At 41.3% G+C, this 24,090-nt stretch overlaps 1 protein-coding gene across 2 annotated transcripts in view; it reads right to left on the bottom strand.

The window, feature by feature from the left end:
- Positions 1–24,090, bottom strand: part of babam2 (BRISC and BRCA1 A complex member 2) — a 116,576-nt gene that overhangs the window by 67,936 nt on the left and 24,550 nt on the right. For both annotated transcript variants that reach the window (XM_072689105.1, XM_072689106.1), the window contains exons 5-6: positions 8,294–8,488; positions 2,806–2,880 (exon numbers count right to left, since the gene is read on the bottom strand). In XM_072689105.1, the coding sequence (XP_072545206.1) occupies positions 2,806–2,880; positions 8,294–8,488 (270 nt within the window). The remainder of the gene's footprint in view (positions 1–2,805; positions 2,881–8,293; positions 8,489–24,090) is intronic.

A 24,090-nucleotide genomic window follows, 5' to 3' on the forward strand; every position in this document is an offset into this window, starting at 1 on the left:
TCCTGGATGTCTTAAGTCAGCACAGCGTGGATGTGTTCAATTCCATCAGCAGCAGCTCACCTGATTTACCATCATTAAGCACTGATTCACCAAACCAGGTGTTGGAGGAGAACTGTAAACAATACTCGTTGAGATGTTTTAATGAACACAGTGATGGAAAACCACCACCACTTTCTGTGCACCACAACACTTACTGCTCAGATAAAGAATTTTTTTTTTTTTTTAATTAAATTTTTTTACAGGTGGCCAAAACTTTTACTGTACAGACTATTTACATTTACATTTATGGCATTTAGCTGACGCTCTTACGACTTACAAGGTTACTCGTATTACAGATGTGGGCCAATGTGTGTACACATTATTACATTATATATTATAATCAGAGAAAGACACATTTACATACAGCTTGCTTAAACAAAAATAAACTTAAAACAACAGTAGGAAACTAGTATAGTGTAAAGACGTAAATGTAAAGGTTCTTTCCTAATTGAAAGGTTCTGCAAACATGCATCTCTTTACCAAGTGGTTCCTTATGGAACTTACAGTGGTTCTTCTATGGCATCGCTCAATGAACAAACTGGAGTATTCCTTTAACTGATGAAGCTGGTAGAGCCTCTTCTACTACAGCACACACTTTACATTTCTTCTCATCAAGAACAGAGCGTAAACATCCTACTCCACGAGTGACCTCCCTGCCACTGCCACGCAGCTGGACTGAGTTAGTCCACTTTGTCTGTGTGTGTGTGTGTGTCTGTTGTGCTGAGGGACAGAATGTTAAGATAGTGATGTTAATGATGGCTGCTGTTTTCCGTATGTTTACCATCATTTCAGCTCTCTTGGGGAGGACAAATACAGCCAAGACTGGAAAAGGCCATAGAGCAAGGGCCTCCTGAGGCCTTACAAGCTCACTCTCTCTCCCTATCTCTCTCTCTCTCTCTCGCACGCTCTCTCTCTCTCTCACACACAAACAGTTCAGGAGAAAGGGAGTGAGCGAGAGAGAGAGAAAGAGAGAGAGAGAGAGAGAGAGAGAGAGAGTGAGAGAGAGAGGAAAGAAAGGACAGGGAGAAAAGAGTGAGTGAGCCACAGGGTAACTGTGCGGAAAGGAGAGAGGGAGAGAGAAAGAGAGAGAGAGCCTGCAGACACAGTGCAGCTCAGAGTTGATAGGGAGTGACGGGCTGCTGATTAGTCAACTCACAGCCCCAATGACCACCGTCTGCATGCATGCACACATGCACGCTCAGACACACACACACACACACACACACACATTCCTGTGCGCACACATATAAACCCAATTCAAACGAACTAGTGCATGTATACACAACTGATGCATGCATGCACACACATACACACACCTAACCTACATTACAAACACAAACACACTGTTCCTTTAGCACTGCTTTTACATGACACTCTTTACACAGCTTTACATGGCTGTGTCAATCCTAAACATACACTATATGGGCCTCCATGGATGGCATCAATCAATCAGTCAGTCTTAGGTGCCCATGCCCCTGTGGTTTGGTTTATCGGTTGTCCTTTTGTGGATCACTTTTGGCCAGTCAAAACACCCTACAAGATCTGCCTGATGTTTTGGAGATGTTCTGACCCAGCTGTCTAGGCATCACGGTTCGACCATGGTCAAAGGGGCTCAGATTCTTATGCTCGCCCATTTTCCACCTTCAAGAACTGACTCTTCACTTGCTGACTAGTATATCCTACCATTTGACAGATGCCACTGTAGATGAAGATCAGGGGTGTTAATATTTTGGCTGGTTGGTTTATCTCCTAGCATGCAAAAGTTAAAAGTCGACCACACATGTCCAGGGAAACATAAATGTTATGTAGGGGTGGTTGATATGGTATAATTATTACGATATTTCCTGACTGTGAGAAACAGAACAGCATGATATGCCAGAATATGTATTTTTATGTAAAGAAATACCATCAGAAATGATTACTAATGATAGACCTTTCACACTGCACTTAATTCAGTAAACCAGGGCTAATTCTGCCCTTGACTTTGTGCACACTGGTCAGCATTCTAAAAGCACAGTCCACATCCACAATATATTCATAAAAGTATACCGACATCTTGTGATGTCATTTATTATGATAACAACAAATACTGCAACTCCAACTTCCCAGCAATCATCTGGCTTTTTAAAACAAAACAGTGGATATCTTATAACCTAGAACTCCATAGGCTTGGTTCTCAGGTCCTTGATGCCCTGTAGCGCCCCATTGCATTAATTTATTCCAATTCAACACCAGCACACCCAAGTTAGCTTAATAATGCACTGGCTTATCTAATCAAGTATTTCATGTTAACTTCAAATAATATTTGTGTGGCTGTGTATGCATATATTCACACATGTATATACTTTAGATGTGCTTACTGCATACACTGCATGTACAAGCAGTGTAAGCATGGTTTCTGGAATATAACAAAAATCTCAAAATTGATATTTGATGCCTGTATAGCAAATACCTGTCAATTTCAATAAAAAATATTGTTTTAAAAAATATTCATGTGGCTTGAGAGTTTGGAAAGTGGTGAAGCAAACTCAAAATCTGTTTTTTTATATACTTAATGTTACTCTGTCTGAGCAAATAAACACTCAATGCCCAGATAAACAGCTTTTTTCAGGTGCCTGAAACCTTTGCACAGTATTGCATATGTTTGTGTGTGCGTATATATATATATATATATATATATATATATATATATATTTTTTTTTTTTTTTTTATTATTATTTATTTATTTTTTTTTATTTTCTTGTGTATGTCTGGAAGCTGCCCTACCTTGAGCAGATAGATGGGAATGTTGCTGAAGTCCACAGGGAGTTTGAGCAGGAAGCGAGCGGAGAACTCCCCCGTCTGCAAAACACAGGCATGAAGTTCATCAACACAAACACAAACATACACACAAACACAAGCATATGGTGAAGGCTGTAATCAGTCTCAAACAGCTGCTCAGATGGAAATAAACCATGGCAGTCCTAAAGTAAATATTTTAAAGGTGTTTAGTGAACAGAGAAGCGAAGCAGGGCCGAGCTTTCACCTGGCTGACCGCATTGCATTCAGAAACATATTCATAGTCACTTTCCTTCATTTCTACTGAAATTCAGAACTTATCAACAACATCAACACTTCAAATTACACCAGCTTGCACATTTAAAGACCACAGGCAATGTCTTCATTTTTTCTTCTCGTTTGTTGTTGACAGTCATGTACATGCATTCCTTCTGTTGCATCACCAAGTTTTTAAGCCCCTCTTCAGCATTTCCTAATCGCTGTCTGTTATCCCACAAACCACAGCTATATTTCCCACATCCCTTTCGAGGTAGAGCCCCATGAAGCAACGCATACACCCACATACACACCCACACACACAAACTGCACTGTTCCCAAATTTACTTGTGTTGAGAAATGGCTTCAAAGACAGCAGCAGAACACTGCGCTCCTGTTGGGTGGAGGGGAGGGGATCTGGGTGTGTTTGGAGCAATTGTGCAATTTTCTTGTTCCTATAAGCAGTCTGATGGGACTGTGCTCCAAGGGGGTTGGCCTTCAGGAGGTTTGCATGGCAAGGCTCTGACACCGACACTGGTACAGCTGTTCTACAAGGGCCTGGACCTAAGCCACTGAAGATAGGATGTGAAAGAAACAGCATTAGATAACTGCACTAGATAAACATGAGTGATGGGCCATTTATAGCTGACAGGGTTTTATGCCATTCAGATTTGTGCGAATAGTTTCAAATGTAAACACAGCACATATACAGTAGGTGTGTGACATTAGATGTATTTTTACCGAACAATTGCACAAATTGTATTACTAAAAAAAGGTTGGTGACATCATGCTGGTTTCTCGCGCTAACCAGAAACGCTTCTGGACGTATGTAACTTAAAAGCCAAAGTTTAACCATAACAATACAGTTTTACTGCTGAACAGCTGTCTGTCAGTGAATAGATAAAGTCGTTACAGAGCCATGAGGCAACATTGCCACGTGTCTGCAGCACCATCACTTTGGTGGAGAGCATAGTTCTATTAGTGTGAGGAGTGTAAAAAGGAGAAATCTTCAAGAAAGTCAACCTAGAGACGTTATAAATGAGGCCCTGATTGAAAAATGTCAATATGGCGTCTGTTCACAGATAAAGTCCAGTTCTTCAAGAGCCAATAAAATTGCTGGTGACAAGCGGAAGCGTGTTGACGATATTGTGGCTCCACATATGTCTATGGTGGCTCTGGCAAGACAGTCAGTAATACAAACGAAGCACTCTCAAAATACTCTTAAACTGAAGCTAACATTACTGTCTCACATGTTCTCCCTTTTGTCTTTTCTGCTAATCCGGAATATTATGGGAATTTTATTTTTTTAATATTGGAGATATTGGAGTTTTATTCATCTAAATTACTGAATAAGGTACTTATCTTTATTGTCTTCATTGTTAGCTAGCATATGCATAAAACCAGCTAAATTTAAAAGCTCATGGGTACATAAGAGTTATTTGGAAATATAACAATTGACAATCCGAATAATCGATTATTTGTTTCAAGTAGTTGGTTTGGTGCAGCCCTGGTGTAAAGTTTGAATTTGTATAGTGTTGTGGGAATTGTAGTGGATTTGTGAGTTCCTCTATTGGTACCAGGTGGTACAAACTGTAACTTGCACGACCAAATAAAGAAAAGTAACATGGGTTAGTTTAAACTCTTTGTGGGTTTTGTTACCCTACCCCCCTTTTACTAAATCATGGGGTCCGAACAACAATGTGAACTTAAACCATGAACCATGGCATTCTGTGTACCATTACACCCCTAATATACAGTTTAAACCAATGCATGGAAGCAAATGTTAAGAAAGTTTAAGTTACTTGGAGAAAACTGTCCTGAAATCCTGAAGTGCTCAAACCTTTAACCTCTCTTCACAAGCATGAGAATATTCAGTGGGGAATTGGCATGGCACTAATCTGATACCCCATCAGATACTGCTGGATTGGATACTGGAGTAAAGGCAGAATGACTCTGATCCAATCCTGTAACAAATCCAGCACATAAAACAGCCCAGAAAAGAAGTTGAGGATCAGAGAGGGAAGAACAGAAAGCAGAGCCGACGGAGACAAGGCAAACATTCTCCTTCACTGCTTACTTCGTGTTTAATCAACTTCAAACTGTAGGAAAATGCTAAAAACCTGCTGAATGTGCAGTTTGCTTGTTAGTTACAAAGCCAATACAGCGCCCATACAGCCTTGGCTAGCAAGTTACCCCGCCTCATTCCTTGTAGAGCTGTTTAGGTTTTTAGCTTAACTTACTTACAGTTGTATTAAGAATGTGCTTAATATCCCTTTTTAGATTAGATTTTGATTATTTAAGGTCATGTGAGGAGCTTGAAACAATACTTGCAATTGAAAAAAAAAGCCCACAGAACTTGTAATCCTAATAGTGCTCATTTCATAAGAAATTACAGTTGTAATGGATTTAGAGTTAGAGCTGCAACAAAATCTGAATAATCGATTATTCAGATTGTGAATCACTAAATTACCAAATAACTCTCATAATCAGCTTTAAACATTTAGCTTGATGTTGTTTTGTGCATTTGCTAGCTAACAATGAAGACAATAAAGATTTTTCTGCTAATAAATCAGATTAGTAAAACCCCAATATCTTTTTCCTGTCAAAATCTAAAACAAAGAATGTGCAAAATAGCACTAATAAAATATAACAACAAAAAATCATTTTTTTCATAATCAATTGTCCCATAATACGTAGGATCAGCAAAAAAAGGAAGACAAATCTAGCATTGCTGCTTCCTTTGCTGCTTCATCAAGTTCTGTCCAGAGTCACACTATTGTCAACCCTCTTCCACTTGCGGCGTAAACAAGCAAGACGACTGCTTCTTTTTATTGAAGAGTGGGACTTTATACATAAGCAGGCGCCATATTGAGCGGTACAAGATCTCCCCTTCATATTTCAACCAGTGGCCTCATTTCTAACGGCTCTAGGTTGACTTACTTGAAGATTTCTCCTGTTTCCACCTGTTGCCCACGTCCATACGAGACTTCTACGCCTCACACTAATACAACTCTGCTCTCCACTCACACACCAGAGCGATGTCGCTGAGGATATGTAGTCGTGTTGCCTTATGGTTCTGTACCAGTTTTATCCACACTCTCCGTTCAGGTGACAGGCAGCTGCTCAGTCTGTGTGTTTTCACTGCAGCTTTGCGTCCAGATTGAGGGAGTTTTAGGGTAAAAATTAGCAGCAGCAGTAAAACTGTATTCCACACGGTTGCGGTTAAACTTGGCTTGTAGTTGGCACAAGAAACACACGTGATGACATTACCAACTCACTGACTATTAAATTAGTCAACCTTATCCAATTAATCTGGTCACTGGTTTTTGTTGAATAAGTCGCTTAGTCGTTGCGCTCGCTACTGAACGCTATTGCCGATTAGGTGTTTTCAGATTTCAGGAGTGAGGAAGACAGCTGCTCTGTACAATGAGATCAGACTGGGGCTTCACTCCCAGTACAGTAGAGCTAGGAGTGCTCAGTGAGTACAGTTGGGGAAGCTGCAGCAGGTGACTAAGGTAATATATATATCAACATGCCACTAAAAGCAACATAGCATGACTAAGGAAGTAAGAACAAAACGCAACTGTACACAAAGACCATCTCTGATATTTATAATGTGAGCCATCTATTGGTAATATTCATGGATGATATCTGTCAGATTATGTACTGTATAATAAATAGTGATTCTTTTTTGCCTCTTTTTCTCCCAATTTAGTACTGTAAATTAGGGCTGGGTTGATATGGTAAAAATACTTGTTTCGCGATACCCAATATTTATCACAATACATGTAGTGACAGACTAAACATCAGTAGCGACAGAAACCTGCAGCTGAACAGTATCCCCGATATACTCAGAAAAGCATATTGTTATCACGATAACAAAATCATCACAATACAATAAAATATCGCTATACTGCCCAGCTCTGCTGCCAATTAACCCACCCATTCATAACTGCCCCTAATACTAGCAATGCTCCCGACCCTCACGAAGGGTAAGGACTTAACATGTCTCCTTCGACACATGCAAAGCCAGCTACCGTCTCTTTTCGAACATCGCCGGGCAGATGACATGCTCTAAGGAAAGGGTCTGGTCCCCAAATGCACCACACCAGCTAACAGATGCCTGTGCTGGCCAACATTGCTTCAGGAGTGATGAGAGAAGAGACTGCCATCTTCCCACCAAGAGAGAGGACTGCCAAATGTGCTCTCTCGGACACTTGCCTGGGATTTGAACTCACAACCCCCCGGGCCATAGAGTTAGAGCATTAGACTACTGAGCCACTCAGAGCCCCCATCAATAGAAGTTCTTATTAAATGAACTTCCAACAAATCCAAAATACACTCAAACAATTACTCTCCACTAACCACTCCACATCAGTTTATTTTTAGCAGATACTCAAAAATTCAGGATCGGCACTGGAACAGGTCAAGTGGTTTTGTGCCATCTCTCAGGGAAATCACCTTTCCCAAAATGTACGCGTCAATTCCCTGAGATGTTGGGAACTCCCCAGTAGTTTTGCTTTGACTTCTTTGTCCAGTTTATCCCATAAAAGATCTGTGGGATGTGCAGATTCGGCAGGGTGGGTGAGTCTGAGTCAGCTTTCACTTTCTTTCTTTGCCAGACAACACAGACACAATATTGGGGTGTGCTTGAGGTCACTATCTTACTAATAGTTCGAGAACTCCACAACTGTCTGTATGCTAATCATGATGGAATGGCATGACTGGTGTATGATCCGAAAGTTGGTTTGAGATCCCCATAGATGGGGAAATATCATTGACTCCATTACCAGCATAAAAAACACCCTCTGTGCCCAACAAATATCACACAACCAGCAGTTAAAGTAACAGACCAATGGTCACCAACTCTTCTGCTGAAGATCTACCTACATGTTTTACCTTCAACACTAAAATCTTACACACATCATTCAGTTCAACAAAAACTTCTGAAGGCAGTAATCTGATGGAAAAAGTGGGGTTGTTTAGGGTTGGAGCTATATTCTGCAGGAAGACAGACGACCACTGCTATACAACCCAGCACAGGTTCCAAAGCCTGGTGTTTAGTTGCTATACCTACTGGGTATATTAACTGGGATGAACTGGATCAGGTGTCTTGGGGGCTAAAAATAACTAAATATACAGGGCACTCCAGGACCAGGGCTGGGAACCTGTTTTGGAACATTTGAAGGATGATGGTTTGGTATGTGTGCAGGCCAATTACCCAGCTGTTCTTGCGGCCAGCGTAAATTTCCATGCTGCGGCCGTAGTTGGGGTCCTCCAGAAGGCTGTCATACTCGAAGAGCAGGCGAGAGCTGTCCCTTAGCCTCTGGCACTGGTATTGATGGTATTGCTGCAGGAGCTCCTTCACCAGCTGTAGGAGGCACTCAGGATCTCCAGCATCCCAGGCCACCAAATGCTACATACAAACAGATGAACATAGTTAGATACACAAATGCACACACACACACACACAAAGCTTGTCTAGTGCCTATTCTATTGTGAATGGAGCAGATAAATGTGAACCTGATGGCACCATGCCTAATGCCAAGTGTGGGTAAAGGGGTATAAAGCCCCCTAGCTTGAGCTGTGGAGCAGTGGAACTACTGAGTTCTCAGGAATGATGATGGTGCTCCATCCAATACTTTTGGGATGAGCTGGGGAGTTGGGGTGAGCTGGGGTGGTGATCATCCTGACTATCGCTTGTGTAGCTGAACACAATCAAATCCTCACAACAATGCTCCAGAATCTAGACCCTTGAATTCAGAAGAAACTATGACTGAGCAGTTGTCCCAAAACTTTTGTCCAAATAGTGTACTTGAACAGCCCAAGCTCCAAATTCGTTAGACATGACTTATTGTACATTGGTTTCAGTTTCGCTCAGCAAAGTTATACTGGCATAAAAGTGCAGAACTGAAGTGTGGACCCCCAAACGAGACCTTGCAGATTAAGGGGTTAAAAAGCACAACTTCTGAAAGGCACCGGCAGGAGCGAGCTTGCCTTGGTTCAAGGTCTGCAGTTCTGTAGGCAAGCGGATCAACGCTGACAAAATCTGAACAGTGCTCACTGAGCCAGAACTACAACAATCCAGACTTGGTGAGCCCGTCAGGCCTGATCTTCTGCCTCTGGGGAAAACGGCAGCCCCACAGGATATCCTGATGCAGAGAGGTCGCTTTCATCCTCTGACCCTTTGTGCCTCGGTCCAGACGGCAGGACTGCGGAATTCGGCCATTCTCTGCCAAAGCATTTCAACAATGTGCCGCAAAAGACGGGAACTGTAGGCTGCTGAAGATTAACGCGCAGAGAGGAAAGGACTGGTCACTTACGGGGAGAGATAAGGAAGCTTGCAGCCTTGTGCCGATGCCATGTGGTCCGCACCGTGCACAATGGGTTGGTATTTGAGGATTTCAGAAGCAATTAAGGACAGGATGTTTCTGCAACACATAGTAAACACAGGACTATTAATCCGAGTGCTGGCATTAAAATTGGGGATACGTGTAGAGCCTGTGAACAGAGCTGAGTGGGTGTACGCCCGCAACGACGCTCTGTGTTCCAGAGGCTTCATGAGCGGTGGGGGGGGTGGGCCTTGCATGCCAGCACGGTCTATTTCTTCCTTTACCGCAGACCTCGCCTCCTACAAGCCGGACTCATTTGCATAGGTGATCCCAATTTGCATGAGCTTTCCTGACGAGGGCAGCGAACAGGTATGCAAATAACATAGCGGAGGGGCAAAAGGAAAAAATCAAATGGCCACCTTTCCGCAAAGCGCTCCACCATCCTCCTCGCTTGGCCTAATTCTACCAAACAGCGCTCTGCCTCTCCAAAGGGACATTGCTCCCTGATGCGTGAGGCGTACAGGAACTCAAATTAAATTCTAGTGACAATGTCGTGAAAAAAAAACCCAGCCCAGACAAACAACAAGCACTAAACACATCTACTCGAATGAGTAAAAAACCATTTGGACGATCGGTAAGGGGCGGTCCTCGCCAGTCGAGGGTTATAGTGGAACAAGACAAACAAGCCTTCCTATCTGGGAGGCCGAAAACAAAACGCATGCCGCGTCTTAATGAGTTCATCACACGCCGTTTCGGACTTCCAAATAACACGGATGCAATTTCAGCCTGATTTTCACTGCTTCAATGACTCACTCAGTCTACAAGCCTCATTGAGTCATAGGCGGGCAGGACAGGAGCGGGGACAGAGGACGCTGGACGTCCATTCGGGTGCACATTATGTAACTTATTAAGCACAAAATCTGGCGCACACAGTTGTGCTTTACGGATGAAATCAAAATGTCTCCAGTCCATAGAGGGAAGGAGAAACAACGTGATGTGAGATGGTGAGGGCTCAGCTGTGTCACAATGGTTAGAAACAGTGGCTGCTATACCCACAAACATGAAATTAAAAAGGCTCCTTGTCCTCACAAGTGCTTTCTCCAGACCATATTGCCTAAAACTCAAACGTGCTTTAAACCAGTTGCCCTAAGCCACCCTTGTTACAGAAATAGTCACTGAGAGGAAATATGGTGCCTCATGATAATAGAGTAAATGGAGCAGACAGTATGAGAGCATTTTTCTGTCCGGGTTCCAATGAACCTCAAACCTACATTCTGGGAATTTCCCTTCTACACGTCTGCTTGGAGTTTTGAGTTAAGCTGCTTTTACCCTCCTATTCGCTCCGCTCGCGTCTTTCCGAACACAATAACACCATGATTCATGACTCCCTAACCAATGTTATCTTTGCTGATTTCATCCACTATGACCTGGGAGAAGCAGCGCTACGATCCATTTTAATGAAATCGCCAAGATTCCACGTAGGAGGAGCAGTCATGAGAAAGTTCACATTTCCATACACGAGGAGTTGCTTCCTGGACAGTGTTTTACTTCACATATTGACTTCACTGTCCAGACTTGCTCTCTGCAATTACCCAGGGCACGGCTCATGAGAAGATAAGGTGGCTTCGCTAGTGATGGAGTGGAACATCTGCTAAACATAGCAAAGGTTCAAGACATCATGATTCTTAAAAAGAAGAGTCGAATACTCGAAGGGGAATTCCAACCATCTTTCAGGATTTCTGTATACAAAGTCATTTAACATGGACACTGCATCTTTTCACCAGTATACAGGGGTCAATATGTCTGCAGCACTAATGCAGCCATTTTCTTTACTATCCAAAACCACCAGTGAGCCTCCACGTCCCATCTGATTTGAACATATACTGTTGACAATGGCAAACCTTATGTTAATGTTTAACATAAGGACTAATCTGTATGGTATTTCTCCATACATACTTACAAATCTTACAAATGCATTTAAAAAGACTTTCCAGGAATAATGTAACTTTTACAAACATTAGGATGCCTGTTTCCCGTCACAAACACTGGGAAAAATGAAGTCCTTCTAAGTTCATTCACTTCATTTTTATCTTAAACCTTTTTATTCTGCAGCAATTTTGAAAAAAAAGAGACTAATTTGTCCTTTAAACCTTCTCCACTGTACAATATTACAAGCAATTATATATATATATATAATTGTGTATGAGTTTAGAAGGTCACGGTTGTTTCAAGTGGGGTGTGTGTGTAAAAAAAAAAAGTATATATATATATATATATATATATATAAATAAATAAATACACACACATTATATTATAATATATTATGTATTATTTATCTTATCTATCTTAGATTATTATATCGTTCGGGACAATCTTTAAATCTAAGCTGAAAACTCATCTGTTTAGTTTAGCTTTTGGTAATTAATGTTTCTTAGACAAAGGTTGCAGGTCCAGGGGTTCACGGACCCAGGGAATTGTAGTACACTGAGATGCTGGAGCTGTCGTCTCGCTGCTTACACGCGATCACTCAGGTTTGTTGACGGTGGAGCAGATAGATGCAGGCGTTTTCAGGGTGCTCCTGTGTCTGTGTTACCTTCTGGTTCTCTCCTTTTAATTAGGCTGTTATAGTCAGACCTGCCGGAGTCGTCAGACACACTCTGATACCTCTCAACATTCTCTGCTCTCCATAAAATCCCTCTCAGAACTAACCTTCTCTTTTTACCTTCTCAGAGTAAATGGCCACCCGGCCCGACCTGCTGGAAGATTGCCCGCTGAGGTCCCCTCTACCTTCACCAAACCAGCTGCCACCTACCGGTCCAACCAGCAGGCCCCCCACCCACCACCACCCATAGCAGACCAGCGGCTCACCCGCCTACCACTGCTACCTGTTTAGTGACCATTTTTAACTATCTGTTGTACCTGGTTTGGTTATTTTTTATCATTAATGTTTAAATTGTTCTGACCAGAGGAGGATGGGTCAGGTCCCCCTTGTGAGTCTTAGTTTCTCCCAAGGTTTCTTCCTCCAGCTCTGAGGGAGTTTTTCCTTGTCACTGTCGCCATTGGCTGCTCACTGGGGGTCTTTGATCCATCATGTCTTATGTTATTTTCTTCTTTCTTCTTTGTCTCTGTCTTTTATTAATCACTATTTATGTAAAGCTGCTTTGTGACGACAAAAGTTGTAAAAAGCTATACAAATAAATCTGATTATATATATATATATATATATATATATATATATATATATATATATATATATATATAGATAGATAGATAGATAGATAGCCCCTTGTGCTTTTACACAAATTTCTCTAGAACTGGGCATTTCAATTCAAACCTCTCAGAATGACTTTTGTTTACAGTGTTGTAAACAACACTACTGTGTAATGTTAAGTCACTAGGAGTTGTAGTATTGTATTGCAGAATTAAGGTTCTTTTTTATTATTGCGTTTCAGTCACATGACATGGCAAGAAAGAAACTGGCACTTTTTCCCCATTTCATTCAGTTGAAATTGAAAAAATCTGTGTAATTTCTCGTCAAACACACTCAACTGTACAATATGCAAGGTTTAAGTACAAGTATTGCAGTGTTATACAAAGTAAGGTTAATTTTTATAATTGTGTATAAGTCACATGACCCCTGGTAAGAAGGAACATTTTGCTTCAAGATGGCATTCAGTGAAAAGGACCCTTGCCAGAAATAGCTCGTCAGAAGCTAGAATTCCCTATTTACTACAATTCAATACTACTAATGAACCTACACACGTCTGATAAGTTTTACACAGTATGTACAGCTGATAACGGTAATATATATATATATATATATATATACATATATATATATATATATATATATACACACACATACAAACATACATACATACATACATACACACTGGATATTACAAATATTACAAGAATTCTTTCTTAAAACTTCATATAACAGTTTTGCTTAGAGTCTGGCTCCAACCACAACCACTGGAAAAATTCTGACCTTCTGTAGAACTATACATTTCAATACAAACCACACTGCATGACTTTGTTTACATATTAACCACTTAATTCTGCAGAACGTTTGACTAAACGGTGGATTTCCTCTTTAAACATACTCCACTGTACAACATTTAGTCATTGAGGGTTGTAATATTTCAGTTTTTCATGTTTATAATTGTGTATGAGTCACATGACTCCTGGCTAGAAGCAACATTTGGCTTCAAATCAGCACTCCACAAAAAGAATCCTTGCCAGAAATAGCCTGTCAGGACCCTGGATACCTTATTCCCAATCACAACCAACCAGGGCACATACATGCACCTTTATCTGAGGTTTAGTACTAAATCAAATTGATTTCATAGAGACTATACTGTGCATACTTCTCAACACCTTAATTTTTTTACTACTCTGTAAATGTCTGGGAATCACTACCACTGGGAATAATTCCTTTCATGTGACCTCCTAGCTTTTCAATCCAAATGACTCGGTTTACATATTAACCAATTAATTCTGCAGATATTTGGACATATCAGTGGAATCCCCCTTTAAACAACACTCTACTGTACAATATTACAGTAGTCATTAAAATTCATAATACTGCAGTGTTATAAAAAGTAAGGGTAATTTTATAACTGTGTATGAGTCACATGACACCTGGCAACAAGCAACATTTTGGCGACAAATTGGTATTCAATGAAAAGGACCCCTGCCAGAAATAGCTTGTCAGTCCATTTTTGTCAGAGCACTTAAGAGACTGACTTTGAAGCACACTGAGCACAACCGAGCTATTTCTGCTGGTTTTTCACAGAGGCCCCAAAATAGCAGAGGCCATATCAAGCATCTAGAGCATTCGACATCCTGAGCACAAAGCCAGCACAGGCTGAAGAACCACCACTGAGCCACAGATGATGACATAACCACAGCCCAAACCAACCTCCAAAGCTGCCTGGTCTTCACTACAGTCTTCACGTTCACTCCAGATGATCAGTCACTGCTCTATCAACGCTCACTGTGTGCGCCTAGGTCAGAGGTCAAACCCATTAGCCCTAGTGTAATGGGAGCGCAGAGTGTTGTGGCATGACTCTGCCACATGCCACATGACTCTGAAAATAAGCGCCCCTGATCTGGGGGCACAATGGTGGGCCATGTCTGCTGACCTCTCTGTCTGTCGGGCCACTCGTCCCTCTGTGGATCAATATCAGAGAGGAGAAAGAGAGCATTGTGTTTGAAAGGGCTGGGTCCTGTTCTCTCTGCTGGTGCAGGAAGTTGGGGTGAGGACAGGACACTTACGCCGGTGATGACATCATCATCCCTGCCTAGCAGCATTTACCAGCAGGAACGGGATTCCCGCAAGTGTGTGGGCAAGGGAAAAAAAATAAAAAAATACAAAGACAGTGTTTAAAGGACAGGAGCAGGGACAGGGAGAGTACAGAGACTCAGGAAGAGAGGACTGAAATATTCCAGTGCTACCACGATTAACTGCTGATTCAATTTTCAACTGGACGCAGTAAATAGCAGCAGTAAATCGCTGATTCATTCCATATTGGTCTCTAATCAGTTATAAACAGATTCAAATATACATTTACTAAGAATTATTTGAACCATATTTCCTTTATTTATTGTTTTCACTGAAGTTTTATTCAAAGAATCGTTCAACAAAAAGTCTAAATATAAAATTTTCCACTTATTCCACATCAGAAGACTTGCTAGGGCATATTTTGCTTCTTTAGTTTATCATAGGAGCCTTGAGACTGGCTTACCATTATCATCAGACCAATACTCACCCAAAAACATTTCCACAAACACTTCTCTAAACCCACTCAAATCAAGTCTCTGTCGTCATTAAAGTAGTACACACTTGTCAGCCCATGCTTTAGAGCATGGTATGACATCCTATTGACTTCCTTTAAACCATTCCTCTAACCTTTCAAACCTTAGGTATTATTTTTTTGTTACTAATCCCAATGCAAAACTATGATGAATCATTTGGTAACCTTTTAGCCTATTTTGTGGAGTCCCACAGGGTTCTATTTTAGGCCCTATGAAACTGATGTTAATAATAAGAGCACCGCTGTTATAAGGGTGAAAAACTGATGTGTGGGCCTCCGTACAAGCTTTAGAGTGTTTGAGGCTTCATTGTTTATTTCTTTCCAAACAAGTATTGAACTTTTTTTTATGGCTTTGCCTGGTCTGTTACTGTTCAGTGTTCAGCCAGGTTTACTTTTTTTCTTTTAGTGACTGGCCTTTAAAATATAAAATATCAAGTCAGGACCGTAATCGAACAGAATGTCACGACCCTACAGCCTACAGTGGACTGAAAGTGACCTTTCAGCCCCCAGTGGCATAGTTGTGCTGAGGTTACAACTGGGAACAATAAAACAAAAGGCCTACACAGGTACAGTGATGCAATATTTACAGTCTTTCTGACTCACCCAGAAAAAGTCCTGTCTGCCTGGAAACTAATTCTGATTCTGGGGAGGACAAAGCCATCTTTCACCACAGCAATAAGTGTACGTGTACACATGCACAGACAGACAGACACACACACACACACCTATCCCTCTCTCTCTCTTATTCTCCCATTCATTTAGTCTGAATAAGACTTTCTGAAGCCTTTGCTGGTTCTTTAGAGAACACACAGGGAATCAGAAAGCTTCCCCTTCCCTGGTAACACTGCCATGGTTAAATGAGCTGCATGTCTGTCTACAGAAGCAAGGCCCCTTTCACTTGCAGAGCCTGCAGCTACTGTTGGCAAGACAGAGTGTTTGAAAATTGAAACTGGATGTGCCACGCTGACAGATGAAGGTTACTGAAGTTCAATTACGCTCATAGCGGTCATCAGTGATCCTCAGGGGTATAACTAGTTCTTGGCTCAACTAATTCTTTAATGATATTTAATACTAGGGATGTCCCAATCAAGTTTTTTTTGCCCCTGGTCTGATTAGAGTACTTTAAGGCTGACCAGTAACAAATACCAATCTGATCTGATCTTTGTGTTTATACAAATAATACAGCCACACAACTCTCATGAGATGTGCTGTTAACCCCTTAAACAGCCTATGGCCCAAGCTGAAAGTGCTATTACAAACCTCTAAAGAATAGCCCCATCAGAAGTCCCTGTCCTGTAGTCACTGAATAATATGTCTTAGTGTGCAATTAAATAAACACTAGTAAAATCACTGTATTATTAGTGAAGAGTTTATATAATCAGACAACTTATTCATTAAGTTTGACGGCAAATTTTTATTATATATATATATATATATATATATATATATATATATATATATATAAAATCCTGTATGACTGACCTATCTGACCTTTCAGCACCCTGCTCTTTTAAAACACTGCAATCACTTTGCGTGTGTGTGTATCAAATGTGTGTTCAATCTGATAGCGGTTGCTGCTTGCCAGCTACAGCTGATTTGCTATTCTAGCCTGTGCGCATTAAACGGCCTCATCTGACATATTAACCAACAAACGCTTTTAACTGCTGCTCTGTGGGCTGTCTGTTGTTGCTGTATCACGTTTACAACAAGGCCCTGAACTAAGCTAAGCTAAAGTAAGCCGTAGTTTCATCCCAACTTTCCGTTCCACCGTTTCGAAAGCTCCCCTAAACATTCATCATTCAACATTCAATGTATACAATGTAGCAAAACCACAAGCCTCGGTCCTTCCTTGGACTTTCAGGTGTGAAAACGCCCATAAAAATAAAGGTGAATCAAATCGATCTTTGAGCAATTTCTCAGAAGAACCAGCGTTGGTTCTTAAAGGTATCTTTGAATTTTTAGCCCATTCAAACTAGCTGAGGTTATCCGAGGGTAAATAGCAAAGTACTTCTGTAAGTCGCTCTGGATAAGAGAGTCTGCTATGAGAGAGTCTGAATGTAAATGGTCCCATAACAAAGTGTGTTTAGGTTTAGGTTATTTAGGTGCACATATTTGTCACTGTACAGTGTACAGCGAAATGTGTCCTCCGCATTTAACCCATCTGGTAGTGAACACACACTCACACACACACATGTGTTAGGGGCAGTGAGTACACACACACACCCAGAGCAGTGGGCAGCCAACTCCAGTGCCCGGGAAGCAGAGAGGGTAAAGGGCCTTGCTCAAGGGCCCAACAGTGGCAGCTTGCCGAGCCCGGGAATCGAACCCACAACCCTGTTATCGATATCCCGGCGCTCTAACCGCTGAACCACCACTGCCCCATTTGTTGAGATGTGCGGTATGAAGAACCATGACTTGATGTAAAGGCTTTTTTTTTTTACTAGTTTAAAGGGCCTACATTCTCACATGTCTCTATTCAAACATGCTTCTTGATGAAGCATGAAGCGGTTCTTTCATGGCATCGCTCCAAAGAACCTTTTGAAGCACCTTTATTTTGTATTTACAGTGCATCCGGAAAGTATTCACAGCGCTTTACTTTTTCCACATTTTGTTAGGTTACAGCCTTATTCCAAATTGTATTAAATTAATCTCTTTCCTCAAAATTCTACACAAAATACCCCATTATGACCATGTGAAAAAAGTTTTCTTGAGAGTTCTGAACATTTATTAAAAATAAAAAACTAAGAAATCATATTTACATAAGTATTCACAGCCTTCGCCATGAAGCTCAAAAATGAGCTCAGGTGCATCCTGTTTCCACTGATCATCCTTGAGATGTTTCTACAGCTTAAATGGAGTCCCCCTGTGGTAAATCCAGTTGATTGGACATGATTTGGAAAGGCACACACCTGTCTATATAAGGTCCCACAGTTGACTGCATGTCAGAGCGCAAACACCAAGCATGAAGTCAAAGGAATTGTCTGTAGACCTCCGAGACAAAATAGTCTCGAGGCACAAATCTGGGGAAGGATACAGAAAAATTTCTGCTGCTTTGAAGGTCCCAATGAGCACAGTGGCCTCCATCATCCGTAAATGGAAGAAGTTTGGAACCACCAGGACTCTTCCTAGAGCTGGCCGGCCATCTAAATTGAGCGATCGGGGGAGAAGGGCCTTGGTCAGGGAGGTGACCAAGAACCCGATGGTCACTCTGTCAGAGCTCCAGCGTTCCTCCGTGGAGAGAGGAGAACCTTGCAGAAGGACAACCATCTCTGCAGCAATCCACCAATCAGGCCTGTATGGCAGAGTGGCCAGGCGAAAGCCACTCCTTAGTAAAAGGCACAAGGCAGCCCGTCTGGAATTTGCCAAAAGGCACCTGAAGGACTCTCAGTCCATGAGAAACAAAATTCTCTGGTCTGATGAGACAAAGATTGAACTCTTTGGTGTGAATGCCAGGCGTCATGTTTGGAGGAAACCAGGCACTGCTCATCACGAGGCCAATACCATCCCTACAGTCAAGCATGGTGGTGGCAGCATCATGCTATGGGGATGTTTTTCAGCAGCAGGAACTGCCAGACTAGTCAGGATAGAGGGAAAGATGAATGCAGCAATGTACAGAGACATCCTGGATGAAAACCTACTCCATAGCGCTCTTGACCTCAGACTGGGGCGACGGTTCATTTTTCAGCAGGACAACGATCCGAAGCACACAGCCAAGATCTCAAAGGAGTGGCTTCAGGACCACTCTGTGAATGTCCTGGAGTGGCCCAGCCAGAGCCCAGACTTGAATCCGATTGAACATCTCTGGAGAGATCTGAAAATGGCTGTGCACAGACGTCTCCTATCCAACCTGATGGAGCTTCAGAGGTACTGCAAAGAAGAATAGGCAAAACTGCCTAAAGAGAGGTGTGCCAAGCTTGTGGAATCATATTCAAAAAGACTTGAGGCTGTAGTTGCTGCCAAGGGTGGTTCTACAAAGTATTAAGCAAAGGCTGTGAATACTTATGTAAATATGATTTCTTTGTTTTTTAATTTTAATAAATTTTCAGAACTCTCAAGAAAACTTTTTTCACATGGTCATAATGGGGTATTTTGTGTAGAATTTTGAGGAAAGAGATTAATTTAATACAATTTGGAATAAGGCTGTAACCTAACAAAATGTGGAAAAAGTGAAGCGCTGTGAATACTTTCCGGATGCACTGTATATGCAAGTTTGTATTCATATAAAATCTATTAAAATAGGGGAGGGGTTTATAGGGCACCAATTTCAGTACTACATAGAACCTGTGGGAGTATTATTATAATGGAATACTTTCAATTTAGATTTCAAGAGAAAAATGAAACTTAAGAAATGTCAATTCTCTTCATTTTCATTTGCTACACATTTTAATTTATTGTTTTAATCAAAACTGTACACCAATTTCTGGCGTCCATACTTTAACAACTGGAAAAAGATTTGATATGGTACCTGTACTTTCACTTATGTACATTTTTGTCTGTACTTGTAAATCCCTGCTTCAGTGAGAAATGAAAGTGATTGCATTCTGTTTGTATATTCTGTTTATACTATTGCTGCCCTGTAACCAGATGCGCTTTTGTAAACAGCAATAGAAAGTAAGTTAGAAACCCATGTCTTCAAAAGCGAGGATGTAGAATATGCGTGTGGTTGAATGCTAAGCTGTGCCATGGACAGATGTGCCGTGGGCACGCCGCCTACACGCTGTCGTTACTCTGTAGTGTTTGGAGGAAACACCCAGTTTTTCGAACCCTGGCGCTGTACTCCCACACAGAGCGGCGTAGCCGGCTGGAGAAGCAGTGTGTCTTTGCGACTGGAGAGATGCTGTGAAGTTTGTTCGTTGTGAACAGCTGGTACATCATCCAAATGACCGGCATGAGTCAGGAAAAAAAAAATGATGGTACTAGTGGCAGATCGTGAAGGGGGGTCCCTACAGCCTACAGCGGTCGGAAACTGACCTTTGGTTCGTGATGACTGCAACGGTGCGATAGTTGTGCCGAGGCTACAACTGAAAAGAATAAAAAGAAAAAGACCTTCACAGGTACAGTGATTCAATATTTACAGTCTCTCTGACTCACTCAGTTCAGTAAATGATGAAAATAACACCAATACTTAAGATCAAAAGAAGGGGTCAAATCAAGCTTGGCTTCAAGCCTCGAGGCCGCGATGAAACTAAAAGTCCAATAAAATTAGCACAGAGTAAATTTCCAGTTAGTCATAAATTCCTGTTAGCTTTTCATTTTATTAACATAAATAAACATGAAGTCATAATGAGAGATGGCCAAAAACATAGTCAACAACAACAATAACAAACACTTTCTTTTTTAAGAAAGTTATTTGTTCAATCAGAATATTCTAGGTATATTTTTCAATCAATAATACTTTTTCCAAAGGAGTTTTGCAGGATACTTGAAACTGGAAGGTAATCTGTGGCTGCTTATGAAGTGTCTAATTTATACAGAATCCAATTTGTGGTGATGAAACTATGTGGACAGCTGCTGCCTGAAATTCAGCGATAATTATGTAAGCTTTATATATTTGTTTAAGCATTTCAGCCATTTCAGAGTCATTGGCAACCAGTTCCAATAAATCATGGCAATCTTGAAAAGCATATTAACAAAAAAAAAAATAAAATAAATGAAAGGAGTATTAATATAATCTCCTAATTCCAGTGTGGGCAAGTGTTCTGTTTTCCCTCCTGAAAGTGCCAAATTTAAGATCACACTAAATTGAACTTGTCATGTGTTTAAAAGGACTTGGCTTAACAGGGACAAATTCTGAAAAACTCACTTTTTCAGTGCTTGTGCATGTAGATTTGGGTATCTGGAGCGCCAACCCACCCATCCTATCAACCCACAAACTGTAAAATAAGACAACACTGACAGCTTTGGGGGCTGCCTAGGAGCATTCAAAACACAGTTCAGATGTGGCTCAGTTTCCTATGTCACAAGCCATCTCATTAGAATTATACTGTATCCTAAATGAGTAACTCCACCTCTACTACAAAATAATAAAAATAAAACTACAACAAAAAACTGTGTATACTGATCCACATTTGAGTACCTGGAAACTTAAGGACAGAAGTATAGCAGACTAGTGGGGGAAGGAGTAAACTCAAGAGATGTGAACTCAAGGTGAAGTAAACGTCAGCTAGCTACTGCAAACAAGGGCAAACAAACTTGGATGTAAAGTTAGATGCGTAATGAAAAGAGCAGGGAGTGGAAAGTGATGCAAGACGTGGCTCATCATCATATCAAAGTACTACACAAATACCCGTATCCATTAATGGAAGCCTAGAACTGCCCACAGTGTCTTGTAAAGAGAAAACCTCCAGTGCCCAGCTACCTTACATGACCTTAACAGTTTTCGCCATTCGGCACAAAAAATTTAAAAAAATAAAAAAATGTCCACACCCATCCGCTCCTGAATAATTCTCACCCACTTTCCCAGATTGGCCGTCATCAGAAACAGCAGCAAACGTGATGAAACAAAGAACACATTCCCCCATGTCTGTGAGTGGCCTGTGCAGATAATAGCTGGAGTGATCGCAGAGCCTCGTAACCGTGGAGAACAGGAAGGAAGAGGAAACGGTGCAGCCGAGTGTGCCCAGGTTGGCCTGACCCTCTTTACGGTCACTCGGGGGGCTTCATTGTTGTGGCCTTTTTTTCTTTTTTTTTTTTTTAACGGGGTACGAGGTGTTCCCTCCTCGCAAAGGAAAGAGAGCAAAAACTCTGCCAGAGCGCTGGAACTTCAGCCACAGGTCAGTTTCCCTGGCCCCTCCTACAAGGATGGCTGCAGTGTCTTCGCCACACATTAATACAGGCTGTAAGGAAAGCCTTGCTAGATCTGCACAATGTAAAGTTTTCCAATTGTCATCATTACAGTTAAAATGTTGAATGTTCTCAACAAATGATATGTCAGGTGGATCCATGCAACTCTGTTGCGAAGCTTTTAGATATTGGATTGACTAATATATACTCAATAAATTACAGTAACTCCCAGAAATGTGCTTTGAGTACATCTGAATTCACTAAAATGTACATGGTTATGTTTAACTAATGAAAGCTGAATAAATGATACTTTATTAACTTAAAGGGGGCATTAAATGGACGACTCACATTTGTCCAGTATTTGTGCACATATACTTGGGAAGCCTACCAACCCACAAAACATGAAGTAAAACCACCCTGTATGTTATTTGTGGGATGTCAGATTTGGCTCAGATTTCTGCATGGACTTTATCATTTTCATCTTGTTTGGCTTGATGCCACATTCACCTTTTTTCTTAATTCCTGGTTTTGATTTTGATCCGGTGTCGACCTGAGGAGGATGGGTTCCCCTTTTGAGTCTTGGTTCCTCTCAAGGTTTCTTCCTCTCGACCCAAATAAATTTTTCCTTGTCACTGTTGCCACTAGCTTGCTCAAAAGAGGCTCGGACCCCAATTTCTGTAAAGCTGCTTTGTGACAACATTTGTTGTAAAAAGTCTATATAAATAAAATTAAATTGAATTTCTACATCACAGTGACAAGAATACCAGCTTCTTATCCGAGCAGCTCCACCCACTACACACACTGAGTTTGAAAAGGCTATCATAGGTCAAAACTGTCAAGTCATGGGGTGGAGAGTTTGGACGACTTGGGAAAAAAAGGCCTGATTTGAGAAGGTGGAAACCTAAAGTACAGCTGAATATAGCTAAGAGCAAGAGATGTGAACTCAAGGTGAAGTAAAGGTGAGTCAACTTAGGAGTAAAGTACTATAATTCATGCAGCCAAGAAGAATAATGACAAAAGATGGGAGTGGGTGGCTGGGTGAGCAGCTGCACATTATTTATTAAAGGAAACAGGGCTGATTGTACAGGAGGAGAATGGGTGCTGTGGAGCTAGATCCTTTATCCATTATTTTGACCAATTTTGACAAGCATGTCATAGAGATTTGTTAAAACCCCAGGGAACTGTGTTAACTTGTGAGAAAGGGGTATAATAGGTTACTTTTAAACGTTTTAAGGTAGATCCAGTCATCGCAGAACCACACTGAGCAACAGGGAACATGTTAACTCGCTTTTACCGTCAGCAATATCAAGGCTAGGCGGTTGACCAAAGAGTACAGAGAAGATGCATATTCAGTGGAAGGTAGGCTGGGGGAAAGGCAACATAAAGAGACTGAGTACAACCAGTAAATTGAAACTGGCAAGCAGACGAAGCCAGGAACTCATGGGAAGGATGTTCATTTTCACCCAACAAGGTTGCATTGATCCAGCCAACACTTGTCAAGTAAATCTGACAACTTGCAGTATTTCACTGGAACAGCTCAGTGTTTCAACCCAGTTCCCCTCAGTAACATACACTTATAACGCATCACCAGTGACAGACAACTGTTTTAAAACAACAAGTGAGGCACTACATGTCCATATGTATGTGGACACACCTTCTAATGAACACATTCAGCTATGTTAAGCTGCAACAGCTGCTGATACAGATGTGCAAATGCACATACACAGCTTGTCTAGTCTCTGTAGAGAAGTACTGCTGAAAGAAAATGACTCTCTGGAGCAGATAAACATGAACCTATTGGCACCATGGCCAGGCTTGGGCTGGAGGGGTATAAAGTCCCCAGCACTGAACTGTGAGACAGTGGAACTGTGCTCTCTGGAATGATGACTGATGCTCCATCCAATACTTTTGGGAGGAGTTGGGGAGTTGGTAATTAAAAAATTCTGACCTCACTAATGCTGTTGTAGATGAATAGAATTAAATCCTCACAGAAATGTTTTGCAAAATCTAGTAGATAGTCTTCCTGTCTGAAAAGCAGAAACAGTTACTCCAACAAAAACAACAGAATAAACTCTTTAATATCA

The sequence above is a fragment of the Salminus brasiliensis genome, chromosome 10 (assembly GCF_030463535.1).
Source record: "Salminus brasiliensis chromosome 10, fSalBra1.hap2, whole genome shotgun sequence".
Classification (NCBI taxonomy): domain Eukaryota; kingdom Metazoa; phylum Chordata; class Actinopteri; order Characiformes; family Bryconidae; genus Salminus; species Salminus brasiliensis.